Source organism: Megalops cyprinoides, chromosome 4 (genome assembly GCF_013368585.1).
Source record: "Megalops cyprinoides isolate fMegCyp1 chromosome 4, fMegCyp1.pri, whole genome shotgun sequence".
NCBI classification, from domain to species: domain Eukaryota; kingdom Metazoa; phylum Chordata; class Actinopteri; order Elopiformes; family Megalopidae; genus Megalops; species Megalops cyprinoides.
This window is the reverse complement of record NC_050586.1, coordinates 28,560,169-28,579,312: the sequence shown is the minus strand read 5'-3', so window position 1 is coordinate 28,579,312 and position 19,144 is coordinate 28,560,169. Positions and strand designations below refer to the sequence as shown.

At 44.1% G+C, this 19,144-nt stretch overlaps 1 protein-coding gene across 2 annotated transcripts in view; it reads left to right on the top strand.

The window, feature by feature from the left end:
- trpm3 (transient receptor potential cation channel, subfamily M, member 3) overlaps nt 1-19,144 on the top strand; it is a 120,049-nt gene that overhangs the window by 90,640 nt on the left and 10,265 nt on the right. Inside the window, exons 9-18 of one of the 2 annotated variants that reach the window (XM_036527158.1) lie at nt 101-173; nt 2,512-2,612; nt 3,399-3,533; nt 5,976-6,026; nt 9,287-9,322; nt 9,493-9,633; nt 11,311-11,340; nt 13,017-13,309; nt 14,265-14,493; nt 16,146-16,313. In XM_036527158.1, the coding sequence (XP_036383051.1) occupies nt 101-173; nt 2,512-2,612; nt 3,399-3,533; nt 5,976-6,026; nt 9,287-9,322; nt 9,493-9,633; nt 11,311-11,340; nt 13,017-13,309; nt 14,265-14,493; nt 16,146-16,313 (1,257 nt within the window). The remainder of the gene's footprint in view (nt 1-100; nt 174-2,511; nt 2,613-3,398; nt 3,534-5,975; nt 6,027-9,286; nt 9,323-9,492; nt 9,634-11,310; nt 11,341-13,016; nt 13,310-14,264; nt 14,494-16,145; nt 16,314-19,144) is intronic. The other variant, XM_036527157.1, reaches the window with a different exon arrangement.

Here is a 19,144-nt window from a genome sequence, read left to right as displayed (position 1 = left end):
TCAGTATGATTAATGCAGCTATGCTGGCTCTGACTGTGTTGAATTATAGGCTCGCAGCCCTGTAGTAAATGTGTGTTTTTTTTTTTTCTTTGACTCCCAGATAACAGTGTTCCGCATGGGGTCAGAGGGTCATCAAGACATTGACTTAGCCATCCTCACTGCCCTCCTGAAAGGTAATGGATTTCCGCAGCACATTCATCTCTCCTCAGGACCAAAACCTGTGTGTATGTGTGTGTGTGTGTGTGTGTGTGTGCGTGTGTGTGCGCGTGCGCGTATGTGTGTGTTCGCATGTGTGCATTTGTGTGCGTTAGTCCATGTGTGGATGTGTGCGTGTGTGTGTGTGTGTGTGTGTGTGTGTGTGTGTGTGTGTGTGTGTGTGTGTGTGTGTGTGTGTGTGTATGCATGCCTTTGTCCAGGTTCCCTTTCAGTGGTAGTTATATGTGTTTAGATCACAAGGTGACCTTTTCAATATCGCACTTCTAGTGAGCTGAAACTGTTTGTGGAAAAGCTTTTACTGGACTTCCTCCATCTCTGTAACACATCTTATTTGTTGCTAAAAGCATTTCTACCGTGCAAAAACGAAAGGGAGAAAACTCTCTCTCCCTCCCCATCTGTCTTTCTCCATCTCTTTCTCCTCTCCCAACCCTCTCTCTCTATCGTACTGTACTTTCAGCATGAATAGATGAGAGTCAAACAGCACTGAAGAAACTGAAGGGTTAGGATTGTCCACTGCCTTCAGCTTTTCTTTATCTCCCTTTCCCTCTTTCTGTCGCTTTCTGTCTCTCTCGTTCTAATGATGTCTATTTCTCTCTTTACCTCCCTCTCTTTTACTCCCTCCATCTTGTATTTCCAGTTCTGTTCCATTCCATTTTTTGGAAGGACAGACATATCATGTATTGGCAAGCCAAATCAAAACAAGCATGCATACATGAAATACATACAGGAATCATTAAACGTCTAAATCTGAGTGTAGTATTGCAGTAATACACCTCCCTTTCAACTATACAGCCCCCCCTTCCTTTTCCTCTCTCTCTCTCACCCCCTCTCAATTTTTCTCCCCCTCTCTCTACCTCTTTCCCTTTCATTCCCTTAGCTCTTTCTCTTTGTCTCCGAAATTCAATTCAAGTCAGTTTGATCAAGTAGCATGACCGTTCACAATTTAGCATTGCCAAAGCACCAACAATTCAACAGACATGAATGAAAACAGAAAGCACAGAGATCAATCATCCATAGCACAACAAAAGCACGTATATTAACACACACATACACAGTAGCCATGAACTCATTCCTGCTTTAGCTCCATGTTTATGGCTACGTCTATGTCTCTTGACTCTGATTTTATTCTCCTTGATGATGCCCCCTTCCTCTGCCACCCCTGCCTTTCTCATATTCCTTGAGGCCAGAGCGGGGCAGTATAAGCTCCTGGGTGAGAGCCAGACCCAGGGGGAGTGGAACAGAGCTCTCTGCCTGAGAGGAAGAACATGGATTTAGGGAAACTCTGCAGCTTCGTGCACAGTGAAACGGGACCGAGGTCGACCCCCTGACAAGCCCTGACAGGGCGTCACAGCAAGCCACTTGCAGGGCTGTTTCGACCGAGGGAAACCATCCATCTACAGACATTTTCACTCAAATGAAAGCTCCCAAGACTCGCCCCACCTCCCCCCACCCCAAAAAAAAAAAAAAATCAATGCTTTCTTATAGTATTTAATGCGATTCGATTTGCAGAATCCCTGTGAAGATCAATTTCAGGCGAATCCATGCGCCTTTCACTAACACCCCTTCGGAGTTGATTCTGATTCCAGAAATTGAGGGCTCACTTTAACCACACACACATCAAACGATCGATTTTCAGGTGGGGGCTTTCTCCTTTAAGTGCCGGGAGCTGTGATAGTGGGAGCTCTTCCATAATTCATGTTTGCGGGTGCTATAAAGACTTCTCTGTTCCTGGATGACTGCAATTCAGATCCTAAAGAATTATAATGCCCGAAACTCTCAGGAGTCACCGTTAAACAGAGTACATAAATTTGGGTCTAATATCCATCTCTGTGAGGCTTGTAGCAGAAGGCTGTGCTTTCTAAAATTGATTAACTCTGCCAGGCGGGGAGATGGAGGTCCAGGGGCACTCTCTTAAAAAACGACCGGTCGCAAAATGAGCTCCTTGCAAAATGAACAATAAATGCTGTGAGATTCCCATTTGAGTGGCCCTCAAGATGGGCCTCCACGTGCCTGCTTGGCAGAGACAGGTGGGGCACGAGCTGGAGTCTGTGATAAGTGAGAGCTAATTTCTGACTATGGTTGAGAAATATATCACTAAGCAATTTTTTTTCCTTCTTTTTTTTTTGCTCCTGTTATCTCAGGACTTTTTTCCCACAACTGAAGTTACCCTCTGATCTCTTGCTTTAGTTCAGCTCTCAGGCTGAGTATTATCACAGCGCAACCCAAAGAGTCTGCATCCTCATCTGAATAACTGACCAGCTGTTTTTTTTCTCTTTGTTCCTTTTTATTTCCCAGGAGCCAATGCGTCAGCCCCTGACCAGCTGAGCCTGGCCTTGGCATGGAACAGGGTGGATATCGCCCGCAGTCAGATCTTCATCTACGGGCAGCAGTGGCCGGTAGGGCACAGAAGGGACCCCTCTCTGTTTTTGACAGGTTACACACAATGGGAGTCAATGGAGGGGTGAACTGGAAAAACTGTACAACCCACACAAAGCTAGATTTTGGATGTGAGGGATATGAATCATATGAGGCAGCACAGATTATGGAGTTATGTGCGTCCTTCTCGGCTTTGAATTTAAATTCAATTATTTCAAGATGATTTTTTTTCTGAACTCTTAAAAAGAAGGTGATGGGTTTTGCCAGAGCACCCTTTCAGTTACCCACTTCCCTCCACCTCTCTCGTTTCCAATTTAAATAAGTCATCCATATTTATCCATCGCTCAAGAGCGAAGCGGCAGATTCCCCTCTCTGCATTAGAACATGAACACCTCTGTGGTTAAAAGTCCCGTGCTATTTCTGTTACTCTGTGCTGGAGCCCCAACAATTGCAGCTCTTCTCATGAGCGTTACATTGTTCCTTGTTTGTTTTACATTTGAATGCCTTTACAAACAGAACTCCCCTTCTGCTGTCATCACTCTTGCCCCACTGAGTCAAGTGTCTATTGTGAGAGGCACTCATTAGACTGAGGCTGAAGTGGAAGCCATTTCAGCTGCTGCCTGCTGAAACCACATCAGCAATTAACCAAGGAGTGGAGGCAGAAAAAATAGAAGAGAAAGGATACACAAAAATGACATGAAGCGGTTACACATTTACTCCCAGCCTTTTCCATTAATCTTAATTACAGTGTGTCCCTATCCCCCCCCCAAATTCTGTGTGATTTACCTGTTGTTACCTGTCCCCAGGTGGGCTCACTGGAGCAGTCCATGTTGGATGCCCTGGTGTTGGACAGAGTGGACTTTGTGAAGCTGCTTATCGAGAACGGGGTCAGCATGCATCGCTTCCTCACTCTCTCCAGGCTGGAGGAACTCTACAACACGGTACCCACATTCTCTCTCTCTCTCAGACATTCAGAGGAAGCTCTCTCTCTCCCCCCCTCCCCCGTCTCTTCCGTTTTTTTCTCTCTCTTTCACAGCCCAAGCCAGACTCATGTTTCCATCTGCCCATTCCAAACCAGATAAATAAATCTGAAACAGACTCATTCAGCACTGCACCAGGGGGAAATTGTACTGCAGGTCCACTCAAAAGTTCTGATATACAGCCAACTTACTGAGCAGCTAGTGACACTGGCTCCTCCATCCTTCTCGTTTTCCCTCTCTCTCTGTCTTCAAGGATTCAAACTGGCTTTATTAGCATGACAGCACTTATTCGGTGTTGCCAACACATTTTAGGGTATAAACACACAAGAGTAACACTCTGTCCCCTCCCTCCCTTTCCCCTCCTCTCTGACAACAGAAAACACAACAGTTCAGGAAATAAAACAGGCTAATAAAAAAGGGACATGATAAATAATATAGTATGACTAAAAAAATGATTCAATAAAGAAAATCAAGAAGTTAAACAAAAAGCTTATTTGAAGAAAAGATCAAAATTACAGTCCCCTTTTGCATAGACATGCTCACAACCAATGTTGTTTTCACAGCCAAAATCTTTATTAATACATATTAATATGTATGGGTCCTCGAGTGGCTCATTCGGCGAGGCGCTTACTGAGAGTGCAGACTGCAGGCTCAAAACCAGCCGTATCATTTGGCGATTACGACCACGAGGCCACATTGGCGTGGCAAACTGGCTTCCTTCTGCCACAGAGCGGGATGAGTGAGTCCCCCAAGGTCTCCTTGTCTCACTGCGCTTTAGGCACCCCGAGAGTCATTAAGTGCCTGCGGGTTGCTTGGACGACCACAGCAGAGCAGCACCTATCCTCCAATTCACACCTACTTCACTCGAGCGCACTGTGGGACTTACAGTGCGAAAAATTGGTTTGTGTGCGAGTGCATCGGAGAGCTGTATTTACCTCGCTTCAGTGTTCTGCAGAGGTTATTGCAGTCAAATGAGCCAAGTGTACAGGAGCCCATTCCAAAAAGGCTTGCATGAAAGGAAAAAAAATCAATATCAAACATTTATGCAGAATTTATATTTTAAAAGAGGTGTACATAATGTTCATCGGTTTACGATAGGTGGCTTATACAGATACGTATATGCATAATTATAATATATAATATATGTAGTGTGGTTTGGTAGCAGAGAAAAATGAGTCCCCTGCCATTTGAACCATTTGAATTTAGGGAAGTAGGTGTCTCTTATCTGGCAGTGTTCAGAGCCGGACAGCGGGAATTTCCCCTCAAGCTCCCCATTTCCCTTCTCACAATGGCTGCACAGCCTATTTAACATGCTCATAATTCTTTTTATGGCAGCTCGTCTCCACAGCCAGACTGTGATCATGCAACTGTAGTCACGGAGTCTGTCTATTTCTCTATATCTCTCTCAATTCAAATTCAAAGGAGCTTTAATGCTATATCAGAGAATTTCTGTACTAAAGCATTTTGCTATACATGTAATTTGACGGACATATAGAAAATGAATAAGATCCAATGTGACATTTATTCCCTGCCTCTCTTGTATCTCCCTCACTGTTGTCTCATGCTCTCTCTCTCTCTCTCTCTCTCTCTCACTCTCTCTCTCTCTCTCTCTCTCTCTCCGTCACTCTTTCACATTCGCCTCGTCACAAGTCATCCTCACTTCATTAGCCCCAGCATGAAGTGATGGCCCTAATGCTCTTTCTCTTTCTCTTTCTCCCCGTCTCTGAGGAATCAGACAGGGATGTGTCAGGGAGACATCTACATGCCTCTACCCGGAGTCGGTCTGCTAAGTTTTAACACAGCCAGTAGCAGTAGCTGTAGTGCTAGTAGTAGTAGAATTGGTGGTAGTAGTAACAGTACGGTTACTGGTTGTATTGCAGCGTAACCATGAGAACCCTCACCCTACCTTTCTTCAGTAAAATCTTTTTTTATTGTATTTCAGTTATTTGCTTGTTTTTTTTTAATAATTTGAATCTTTTGATTGTTAAAAGAATGATACAGGAGTCCTTCCATCTGATATTTTTTCTTTCAACCAAGAGTAACAAAATATTGGGAGAGTTTAGAGTCCTTGTGTCTCATTCTCTGGAAACAGTACCCTTACATTACTCCCTGGCATTTAAGTGGCCATCCCCATAGCCACCTAACTATCTCTGGACTTATACTGTCTTATGTGTCCGACTCTGATGTTTGCTTCACCACTTTTTCCGAGAGTTATAACAAATACAGACTTCTTAATAAAATGATTGGCTGATTGACTGACCGAATGTTAGACCTACTAAATGATTAATTAACTGACTGATTGATTGACTGACTGATTGATTGATTGATTCCTGAGCCAAATAATTTGTCAAGATGTAACTTTCAGTCACATCTTCTCTCTGGTTTGTTCTTTTCCTTTTTCAGAGACACGGACCGTCGAACACATTGTATCATCTGGTCCGAGACGTCAAAAAGGTACAGCTGTCTTTTATGCGCTCAGAGGGTTCATTGTTTTTCAGCGTGCTGCTTCTGTGTGGAGTAACTGTAGTTAGTTCTGGATAGCTGCTGCTGACTGCTTCCTCCTTAGAAGTGTCAGGTGTGTAGGATCATCGCAATAACAGCCTGGTAATGCGTCCTGACCACATTGTAGACTTTACCCTTGTCTGAGTGAAAAATCAAGCTTTACTTGAACCTGTTCCTGATTTTGGCAACACCCTGGAGCCTCCTAAGGACCTGTCACCTACTAAGGGATAAGTTTAGGCTGAGGGAGTTATACATGCATATCTCAATACCTCCCTCAAGTTATTACCCTCAATAACTGGTAATTACGTCTTTATTAACATTGTGATTTATGTGTAACAGCCATGTAGCTGCCATTTATGCTTATCTTGTGACACACTCCTTTCAGATTTTTTGGGAAACAGATTTGGCAGTTACACATAATGAGTATTGTGTAATTCTGCTATATCTGAGTGACAGCATGCCTATACATTTTACATGATTACACCAGTTGTCTGCTTAGCACATCACTACAAACGAGTACTAAACTTGTACAGTGCTTGGAGTTTATTATTCTAATAATGAATTACATGTGACTTTCTGATGCTGTCTGCTAACCCCCTTTCACACACAGACACATACATGCACACACATGCCTGTATTTCCATACACACACACACAAACACACACACACACACACACTCAGAGCTCCAAGCATTACTCATCCAGCTCCAAAAGTAACAGGTGAAGAGGAGGTGACTCCGGTCTCCTGCTTCTGTCACCTGTCAGATGAGCAGGGAGTGTGTGACTGTCAGCGACGAGAAGGACTCCCCAGTCCCCCTCAGCCCAGCTCACCTTTATATAACCTTAGAGGAGACTCACTACAGGGACAGGGGCTCCAGGGTTTGTCGATGTGTCATCAACCGCCCCGACACTACCCTACATCATCAACCATCTCACACTTCCCCAACAACCTCATAACCCCGCCCCCCACCCCCCTCACCACCAATACCACAGCCATGCTCTGACAGACAGCTGCTTAGGGGTACATCTCTGACAAACTGCTTGGTTGTTTGGTTTTGTCGTCAGATGCTCTGGTGTGAAGCGATGTGCGCAGTTGCCGGTGTTTTGCCTTGTGTGGCGGCATGCTGTGACTACGGTGTGTAGAGTGGTAGTCTGGGTTCTTAGAGCATCCATAGACGCTGCCTGTACGTCCGTCGGTGGTGGCTGAACGGCTGAGCGCTGCTGCATGCGGCCTTGGCCCCGTGCTGAGGGCTGGCTACACCTGGGCACTGTAGATAGCCTCGTCTAGTCCTTCGCTTCAAGGTCACCGCAAATATGTGACGTCATGTAATCGAGTCTCACTCCCAGGATACAAGGTCATGTGGTATTTAATTGTCCTTCCAAAATCAATATAGGAGACCGTCACATTCACAGGGTGTACACTGCATAGACTCCCCTCAGTAGAGCAATCCTCAACTACTGTAACGGACTGATAAAGAAGGCTTACTCTCAGGGAAAGGAATTAATTACAGACACATACACTTGCATTTCATTATAGAAACAATAATGCAATAAACAGGTCATTAACATGTATAATAATGTTATTAAAAAGTATAATAATGCTATAAAGCATAGAGTGTGGGATGGTGTGGCTGTCTGTTGCCCAACAAGAGAAACTGGGCCTGAGCTTCTGAGGGAGTGCTGAATAAACCGTGAAAAACTGGTGAATGGTGAAGGTCTCCTATTCATTGACAGCATATGCATTTTTAAGCTTGGCGGATACCAAGATGTAATACAGATTTACAGGTTTTTTTTGAGAAGTTGTCTTGCCACAACTCATTACCACATAACTAAGTGAAATTGAGTTCTGATTGTGAACACTGTCAGATTACAAATGCTAACCAGTGGTGAGAATTTTTTTTTTCCAAAAGAGGAGCTTTTCCAAGCTTGAAAGGAACTAAATAGCTGGTTTCTAATTACACACACGAGCGGAGCTACTGAGTCCATGGAGTACATGTGAAATCACACCGCCCTGTGCACCCAGGCCAGCAGAGGCTGCACGGCCCAGACAGCAGTCAGGTTGCTGGATATATTTTGGGCTGATGGGTACGCAGAGCCTTGCAGAACACATCCTTCCCCTTCTCTGGAACACTGCTCTGTTTCAGAAACGGTCTGGGTGAATCTGGGTTTAACTTTTGTCGTCTTTTTTTATTTTTCCGGCTCCCTCAGTTTCTGCCCAGCCCATTAAGGTCCACAGCATCTTCCCTCAGAAAATATATTACTTACTTGTGTAATTTTTCACTGATCAGAGTTAACATTTTAGTCTATTTATTTTAATTGGCAATCCATTTTGTCTTTGAAACTCTTTAGCGCACTGGACCCAATGGGTATACGATTATTGAACTATACATCAAAACGCCTCAAAAATTAAAAACATGCATCTGTACAAATCTGTGTTCAGTAGATTAATATAGGATACATCAAAATACAAACTTTTCATTTCCTGCAGACATATTTGTCAGTTTAGGGCTTATGAATGAAGAAGTACAATTAAATATTTACATTCCATTTTGTGGTTTTGAAAGAATATGTTAAAGGAAATTGAAAACATATTTTCTTTTTATATTTAATACTTTGGCTGGTGCTAAGGGTAACATATGAACAAGAAATCATAAAAACAAAAAATGAGTAAGCTATTTATATCCAAGAATTTCAAATAAAAGAACAATATCAGATCATTAATGGGTTAATGTGGCTACCATTTTTAGCACTTTGGTTTCAGTTCAGATGGGCAGATTAGCACCTGAAAAATGCCAGCAGAAAAAAAAACAATTAAGCCAGCTCAAATCATCGCAGGAGCTTAGAACCAATGACCTGCTGATAAATAATTTACTGTTACTGATAGCACTAGACTTGTCATCACTAATTAAAGGCAGGGTCAAACATTTTTAAATTGAATTTCAACCCAGCAGGAAGAATAGATTCTGAATAATAAAAAAACACTCTCTTGTGGTGCATTCTTCTCGCTTCTGGCTTCTGAACATTAAAATCCTGGTAAGATCAGACCCTAAATTAAAATTGCAGATCAGTGCACAAAGTGACGGGGCTACAGGGTTATTCCGAGATGTCAGAGTGAGCACCAGCCTCACCAGAGAGATCTTAGCAGGATTTCAGTGTCCGCAGGCTCCTGTGCCATGTGCTGTTTCTCACTGACCTTGTGTGTTCTTTCCAAGCAAGAATATCCAGGGTTCAGCTGGATCTATTTCAAGGTGAATCAACGAATGATTTTTTTTTTCTTTTTTTTTTGGATTTAGCAAAAGTACATGTGTGTGTGTGCGTGCGTGCGTGCGTGTATTTTTTTTATTTTATTTTCACTTTTCTACTTACGCATGCCATTTTGTGAGCGTCTGGTTTGTCTGAACAAATTCTTGGTTTCCAGGGCAACCTCCCACCGGACTACCGGATCAGTCTGATTGACATTGGCCTGGTGATTGAGTACCTGATGGGCGGAGCTTACCGGTGCAATTACACCAGGAAAAGGTTTCGAACACTGTATCACAATCTCTTCGGCCCCAAGCGAGTGAGTGGCTCCCACCGTTATTCATTTACTGTCTTCATTCTCAAACACTTATGTGGTGGAAGTTAGACACACGGTACAAATTAAAGCAAAATCATAAATCAATATAGTAATGAAGCAATGTAAGTCAAGTATTGTACTCTGACATTTGGCATCCGTCATATGACAGAAAATGGAATCCAAATGCTGAGGCATTCATATTTAGTTGCACTTTCCATTAATGCCGTTATAGCCAATCACAGTCAGGAGAGGGTAGATGGCACATGGGAACTTCAGTAGTAAACAGCAAAAAAAAAAGAATTAATGTTAGATGACATTCCAGGGCAGCTCTGTGATTAGCTAAAGCTTCATAACTGGATTGTCTACACTTGAAAGTTTTTTTTTCATGCAAGGAATGAAATGGCATGCTTGGTTCATGTATATTAAAATCTACTGGTGTATGAGTGAGCATTTGAGCTTTGTCACTCTTTTCAATGTGCTCAATGTTTCAGTGCTACTGAGCAGAAGCAGTGAGGCGTTATTTTGATTTTTGGAAATGGCCTCCCTAAGCGGCCAGGACAACTTTGCAACATCACTGAGTGCATGAGCATCAATGAGCATCCACAGAAGGGGACGTGAGCCATCCCCCAAACAGCCACACACACACACACACACACACACACAGAATAAGAGGTTGAATACTTCCCTATGCCAGCGGTCTTCAGCTCAGTAAGATAATCTTACAGTATTACTTGCTGCTGTGGGCAGCGAAGACCAGGCGTCAAAACCTGACACCAGCTGCCATTATACCTGTGGCCATATTTAGTGGGAGCTCCTTCTATCTGCTGGTTTATTTTGTATTGGTAAAACTGAAGATGTGGCAGCGTTCTTGTAATCAAATGTACTTTGTTTAGATACTGAAATCACAAGCTTTACGGGAGAGCTGGGCGAGATGTGAAAATTGATGATAAATATCCTGAATATCATACTTAAAATTTTTTACATACCACAGAGCAAATTGTTGATGTATATATTCCTAAAATCATCTATCAAGCTCTGAGATTTCATGTTCAACATTCAGATCTATCTCACTGGGGTCTCATTGAACCAGTCCTCGTCCGGTCCCTGAGTGGTTATGACAGCAAGTATCATTTCAATGTGCGCCACATTCTTGAGGATTCGGGCATCAGAATTAGTGTAAATAACACAGGGCTGTCAGAAAAGGAAGCCGTACAGAGAGTGCCAGTTATCATTCACTGCATAATTGCAGCCGCTTGTACGTGTTGGACCGCTATGTGCGAACTGGGATGATTGCGCGCTGCTCCGAAACAACGAGCTGCGCGGTTATCTCCGTCTCTTTGTTCCGTGAAAGAGATGGATATTATCTGATCTGACAAGTTTCGTGATACTGACAGTTTTTATCTAGATGAGAGGTAGACAGCCTCTCTAGCGCAGCGGCTCTGGCAGGAACAAACCTTTGGAACAGATCTCAGATTTCATAATGTTCGCAGGAGACACAGTCTATTTATATCACGCACACACACGCTGTCCTTGCTGAAGTCGTAAACGGAGGCTCGATAAAACCGATTCCTAGTTGGTACAAAACAAATGAGTTAATTACTGCGTGCTTTGAAACATACATGCATGTGCACTGTGAATAACTTTGAATTTGACTTTGTGGTTTCTCTTTGTTTTTAACAGCCGAAAGCCCTCAAGCTATTAGGAATGGAGGTAGGTCTCCTCCATCACATCCACTGTGATACCTGCGGTCTCAATCAGAAACCCAGAACATTGTTTTCAGTGAGACATCTACACTCACAGAGTGAAACATCTATGTTGAAACATCTAGGCCTATGCTAAGTGAAACTTCTGCACTCAGAAAGTGTGTGTGTTCCTGGCTATAATGGCATGGCAATACCCCTCAACAGCAGCTGCTCTGTAGGAGCTCTCAGCCATCTTCGAAACACAGAGAGGATTACACATTATAGACGACCGTGGTTTCTGAAAATTACTTGCTCATGTCCACACCAACTGTGCAACTGTGTCTCTGCATTTTAAATCGTGCTCCCAAATACCCACGTTCAGCAATGCACCCTTGCCATCCTGTGCTCAGCTTACAGCTCTGAACTCTGCATTCAGATTGATGGGGTGTGTACGTGCAGAGATTCCTCCATTAGTCCAGATCGTACTGCGTTCTCTCAGGAATGTCAATAAACCCAATTCAAACAGCTGTGTCTGCAGCCCCGAGAGACCACTTCCATAGCTGTATCAGCCTCCAAGCCCTTTATTGCCAATGAATGCACTAACTGCTATTGTTTAGTAGAGAGGCAAGGTAAAGGCTTTCTCAAGGAATTACTAGATTCCTTCTCTCAGGAGATTCAGAGAGGCTTTGGAAAGAAGGATTTTCTTCATTTTTTTTACATCTTATATTGAATGAATTGGAGCTTGAATCACCCTGGAAAATGACAGTTGCCTGAACCAACAGACACAGATGAAATCACACTAACAAGATACCTTTCAGTTCCATAAAATTATTCAGTCCTGCGAAAGATATGCAGAAAACTGTGCTGAAGATTTCTTCCCTCATTTCCTCTGATCTTTTAAAGTGATACTGAAAACATCCAACATTTTCTCTGTAAACAACATGCATATTTCTTGCATCATTTGATTAAGTGTTGCAGTTCAGATGAGTACAAGAGGACACATGGGGAAAACACATAAAGGTTACCTCAGGACAATTCCCTTTGCTTACACTGTCAAACTGGTCTGAACATCAACCCCCTGAAATCCTTAAACACAGATGAAAAAGGTATGCACCCAGATAATCTAGCACCTCACTGCATTGGTTGCAAATACTCTATTTAGGATTATGCAAAATTTAACCTATATACTTAAGTTTCAGGTGGTGCTTTTAGCAGGAGGGATCCCCTAAAGAATGGGATCAAATGGCACAAACACCGTAAAATGGCGGAGATCACTAAAAGTGTTTTTTTTTTTTTTTGTTGCAAAAGATTCCCAGCTGAAATGCAAATCAACTGAAAACCTTCAGGCTACAGAGTTTTGTCATGCAAAATCCCATTAAAGAGACAGTATAAAAAACTGAAACTCTCAAGGCACACCACACAATGCATTATATGCCAGCTTCTCTTTTCTAAGTACAGATTCAGTTTAACGCCAGGCACTTCCATTAGGACAATATGAGCCACTTGTGCATAAAGGATTCACATCTGACTATCCTCAGTGGGCTGGAATAAGCCCACGTTCTCATTGTAGAAATCTGATAGTGTCCTGCAGTAATCTATGGCATTGTATGTATGTTTTCCTTATTGATTTTTTAATATGAAAAATACCTGAACGAAACAGGACTGAACGATTGCTCTGGTCTTGGCTCATCCCCCCTGTCACAGGATGACATGCCAATAAGGAGAGGTCGGCAGAAGACCACCAGGAAGCGGGAAGAGGAGGTGGACATTGACCTGGACGACCCCGAGATCAACCACTTCCCCTTCCCGTTCCATGAGCTGATGGTGTGGGCTGTGCTCATGAAGCGCCAGAAGATGGCGCTGTTCTTCTGGCAGCATGGAGAGGAGGCAATGGCCAAAGCACTGGTAGCTTGCAAACTGTGCAAGGCCATGGCCCACGAGGCCTCTGAAAATGACATGGTGGACGACATCTCACAGGAGCTCAACCACAACTCCAGGTGACCTTCCCATCCCCTTTCTACTGCTTTGTGCAACAATAAAAAGCATCCAGGCTATAGTTACAACTTGACAAATCAAACTAATCAAATTTCCCATAAATGTGGCCCAGAGCAGAGTAGGCCCACAGGTTAGTATCAGAGTTGGGGCCAGCATCATTTCAATTCAGTCAATTCAGGAAATGAACTGTAATTCAGTTCATTAATTGACAAAAGTTTGCAGAAAATGATAACCGATTTTCAATTCACAAACTCTATTTCAATTCATTTCATGAATTGACTGAATTGACCCCGGCTCTGGTTCGTACACGAGGTTAGCAATGGAGTGTCATGGAAATCTCCTACAATGGCCGAGCCAGTCAGTCATGTAGAAACGAGGAGGGAGAGTTACTATGGCAGCAACTGGGAAGGTGTAGAAGACTCTATTGACCGTTATACAGTGCAACTTTATTTTCTGAAAGCGAGGGAAAATCGCTCGTTGCTGTGGAAGGGATGTGACGAGAACGCAGTGGGACTCACATCAAAGCTGTAGGGTCCAGCTGCGACTGTTTGAAATTCAGATCTTCAGAAATCCCAAGATTCCGATCTGCTGTGTACAGACCACATACAGAGCCATGTGCGTGGTGTGCAGACTTACACTTTGCTCTGTTCGAGAATTCCAATTGGAAATTACATAGAAAAGCCGTATCTCTACCCTCATCCCTTATTCAATGCTCATAAACTTTCCATTTCACGTGTGAGTGCTACGACTGTTTGTGTATTGACACATGACAAGAAAGGATTGCCCTAGACTACAGAGGGGTATTTTTTCTTAGCTGGATGCACTACTGTCCTGAAACACTCCATAGTCTGTGTTGTTTTCCACTCTTTTTGAATGTGCTGCACTGATTGCTTTTTAAATGCGTGCATGTGCGTGCTTGTGCATGTGTGTGTGCATGTTTGCCTCCTGTACTTGCAGGGAGTTCGGTCAGCTCGCGGTGGAGCTGTTGGATCAGTCCTACAAGCAGGATGAGCAGATGGCCATGAAGCTGCTGACCTACGAGCTGAAGAACTGGAGCAACGCCACCTGCCTGCAGCTGGCGGTAGCAGCCAAGCACCGCGACTTCATCGCGCACACCTGCAGCCAGATGCTGCTGACGGACATGTGGATGGGCCGACTGCGCATGCGCAAAAACTCTGGACTGAAGGTCAGAGGTCACGGCGGAGAGTTCACTGCTCCTCCCCACCCCACCCTCCTCATAGCCATCATCTCTCAGGTCAAATGCTGAACTCACTAACACATTTATCTCGTGTTTAATATAGACACTGCTTTGGTCTGGTATATGACTGTCGTTAATTCATAGGCTAGTTGCTATTGATTTCCACATTTTGAGTCTTTTGAGTGAGAGAAAAAGAAAGAGATAGGTGATGATGGAGAAGGCAAAGAAAGTCACTGATATAGGTTGCAGTTCCAGATTAGCTCTTTGCCTTCTGACTTCGGTATGTCTCTCATTCTTAGTGTGTTGTTATTCACACACTCTAATAGGGATTCCTTGACATGTCCAGGTGTATTGGGAAGTTCAGAAAAAATTGTATGTACCATGAGGAAAAGAGCTGATATTTTTCTTTGTTTGTTTACTCTTTAACAATTACGAGATCACTTGAAATGTATCTTTAAATACTAACAGCCAACATATAAGACATAAATTATTGTATATATAAATATGGGGAAGCTTTTAAAAGTGTCCTTCCTATAGAATGTAATCATAATTATAATTTGATATATTATTAAGATAGTATTAGGATAGATATTAGATATTATTAAGATACATAATTTAAGAGGTAATATACAAAATATATCACATATGTAATTTTGAAATATGTTCCTCAGCAATATGCATCATATACACCGTATTTTTTCCTTCATTAAAAAAAAAGTATTTTTCTTTTAACAAGGGACTCGTTAATGGTGCTTTCTACTTTTCACATGCCAGCTTAGGCTTCTAGCCTAGGGGTCGGAAAGGCTGGCAGTTTGTGTGTTTGGCGAACGAAAGTATTGTTCGGCCAAATAACGCAAGAGCACACTCGCTGTCACACAAACTGTTTATTATGAAGAACAAGTAAGCCGTACCGCAGGGACATATTCAGCACAGCAAACAGCAGCTGACCTTATTATGAACAAACCCACGGAACATTAGCTAAGGGCTGGGTCTCGAACCGGCACAGCGCGGCGCCTGGAAGCGTCTGTTCGTTTCCCGCGGTGCCTGCACCGTCTTTTCATGCATTCAGCGATTCTGTCAGGAAGGAGCAGCTCCGGTCGCTCGCAGAATCGCGCCGGCGGTTATTTCCGCCGGGTCGCTGCGCGGAGGCGATGGAAGAACACGTTTTGGCAGCGATATTTTCACTGTAAATAAAATAACCGCTCCCCACGGAGGACTGGTTTTCGCTCCCAGGACTGCCTTACAAAGGGGAAAAGGAAGTTCGCCACTGCAGAGGGGCGTTTTTTGAGCAGAACACACTGTTGCCCTGCAGCGCTCCGTAATCTGTGTTGTTTTACACTCTCTTTGATTCATCTGGACTAATCGCTTTTTAATTGGTTCTCTTGACGGATTCATCCAAACTTCATTAACTGAATAAATGATATTGGAGGACCAGCACAGGCGTTCTCTTAAAAAATTAACTTTAATCACCCTGGTCTTTGATGGCAATTGTGCAACAGCTGCAACATCTTACGGTTTAGTTTACCTGTGCGCACCGCTTTGAGCGTATATGTCTTTGAGCACATTTGTGTGTGTGCACGTTTGCCTGTGCATGAATAAGGTGTGACTGTGGGCTCTGTGTCCGCTCTGTGCCTGTGCAGGTGATCCTGGGCCTGCTGCTGCCTCCGTCCATCCTGAGCCTGGAGTTCAAGAACAAGGACGAGATGTCCTACATGCCCCAGGACCAGGACACCTACCTGCAAGAGAAGGACGTGGAGGAGCCCGAGAAACCAGCCAAGGACAAGGAGGACGAGGACATGGAGTTCACAGTAAGGTCCTACTGTGGAACGCAGTACAACTCCGTGGTGAGAGCACCCACATCAGCCCCCCCTCCCCCTTCCTGCACACAGGAACCCCCCTCCCCCTGACCCCCACTCCGCTCCGCCACAATCGCCAGGACCGCACATCGAGCTCTGAGACCCTGCAACCTCCCCCACCTGCTTTAGCCTTCTCATGCACATCACAGGAGACCACACGCACCTCATTCCCTCCCCCTGGCTTTCTGCACACAGGTCCACACACCATATTCCACCATCCTAGGCCGTATACAGCCAGCTGTATATTAAACGGGAAGACATCCTCATTTACCTGTATGTTAACCAAGAAAATGTATTTGAAACAAAAAGATCTCACCATCTCACATGTAAATTAAAAAGATTTTATCATTATCACACCTGTAGATTTAACAGGAATATATCACCATCTCACCTGTTGATGAAACAGGAAGATATCCTCATTCACCTGTAGGTTAAACATGTTTACAGATTCACCTGGTCTTCAAATAATTTCACTGCTAACACCAGATCTCAATCCCCACAGAACTTGAGTAGAGCTATCCCTTTTCCTCCCAGCTGAATTATACCAGCAACACCCACCCCCTGCTACGCCCCACCCTGCCTAGCCACACCCCTCCCTACCCTGCCAGTGTTCCCCTGTGTCGTGGTCTCAGCCAATGTGTTGTCGATGAAATCGTTATGTCTCTGTCTGTTTGCTCCGGATTTGGTTTGTTTGTCTGTCTCTCTGTCTCTGTTCACGACTTTTCTAGCTAGAGCAGTTTCAACGCAGGTATGGTAACGTGTACGAGTGCATCCGCACAAGGTCGTCAACGCCGGTCCATCTGTGTGGTCCAAACGAGATGCACATGTCCACCTGCGCAGCCCAAACCAGACATACATGTCCATATGCGCAGCCCAAAACAGACACATTCTTTCACCTGCGCAACCCAAAGTAGGCATGTGCTTACATCTGCGCAGTTCAAACCAGACACGTGCTTCCATCTGTGCAGTTCAAACCAGACAAATGAATCTGAAACAGATTCATATGGCTCTGCACCAGGGGCAAATTGTATTGCAGCTCTGCTCTAAATTCTGATATGCAGCCAGCGTACCCCCCTCTCTTTACCCCTGTCCTAATTACCAAAGCAGATACATTCATTATGCAGAGTCCATCTGGGTATATGTATATACTGAGTATATATATATATAAACCTATATAACTCTGTGTGTGTGCATGTATGCATATACACAAGAGGTTAACAGAAAAAAGAATATAAATAAATAAAACAATCAAAAATAAAATCAAACTGGGTCTCTGTCTCTTCCACTCTCTTTCGTTTCCCTTTCCCTCAGTCCCTCCCTGTAATCTCTCTCGCTATCTCTCGCTCGCTCTCTTCTCCCTCTCGCTCTCTTTGTTGAATGACTATAATAAATGCAAGTGGGAATCCTTCCACACTTCAAAGTGGCTAAATTGAATCTGGTCAGCTCTTAGCACTGACCTCAGATCTGATTAAAGCGTGCCTCTCTTATATTGATCTGGAGTCCCACAGGGCTGCTGGCTGCTCCCAGGCCCAGCCCTGGATCTTTGACACAGCCTTTGAGAGTCGCTCTGGGAGAGATGTGCGTGAGACGGAGGCTTTGTGACAGTGCACAAGTGCATGAAAAGAATCCCCAGGCCGTGTCCAAGGTGGCCCTGGATTGTGGAGTTTCCTGAACCACTGTCAGTCAAGACAAATCCCTTATCCCACTAAAGACGTAGGTCTCCGTCTCAGACATGATTAGAATGGCAAGTATATGAGTCTAAACTGCTCAAGTCTCTCCACATCTCTCTGGGATGCCTCAGGGAGGGTCAGTTTATTTTTTAATGTTTCTCTTCATGAAACTCATTAACCCTCATATAGAAGATGTGTCGGTCTGTGCATTTATGTGAATGACAACTCTAAAATAGCATGCTGCACCTTAAACTACTGTTTCTGAGCAAAAGATCTGCATTGAAATCTATTTGTATATGTGAATATCATGCATAATAATGATGCATTTATTAATTTACCATTAATGCCCTTTATTGCACATAAATGCATAGTTGAATGGCGAATTCTTTCTCTCGTTCTGTCTCTCCCTCCCTCCCTCCCTCCCTCCCTCACTCTTTCTCCCTCTCTCCCCACCTCTTTTCTATATATAGCTCATATAATCTATGAACTGGTGTGCTGTACTATATAGAAGTATTTATTGTGTGTGCATGTATTAAAGATGAATATGTGCATGAAGTTCTCTTATCCACTGAACATTGCAAAGCCTCTTTCTGCAGGAGTCTGTATCCCTTAGAGGAGGGAGAAAGAGAGTGGGAGAGGGGGAAGGGGGAAGGGGTACCAAAATCAAAAATTTGAATCTTCGGAACTGTAAGAGCCCCCCTCCAGTCACGGCGACAGAGGGATTGTTTTCATGCATGGCTTCAAGCCCCCCCCCCCCCCCCCCCCCTGCCCCCCCCCGGGCTGAGCAGGAGCCAGGTGGTTGCAATACTGATTTCCTAAGAGTGTGTGCCCATTTCCATCCCCTGCATTTGGCGGTCCGTTCCTGGATTAAATGGGATGCATTTGACTGCCGCAATCATTCTGTCATTGATCAGACTCTGTTCAGATTACTGAGGTTACTCAGCCCGTGGGCGCTCAGAGCAGACTGAGACGCCGCGCTCGGTGGCTCGGAGGCTGTGCCATGCATTGGTGTTTTACGTGTTTCCCGAGCCCGCCCGTCGGCCTGCATGTTGCATGTCCAGGGAGCCATCGCGCTTCCCGCCATTGTGTCTGAGGGAGGAGGAAGAAGGGAAA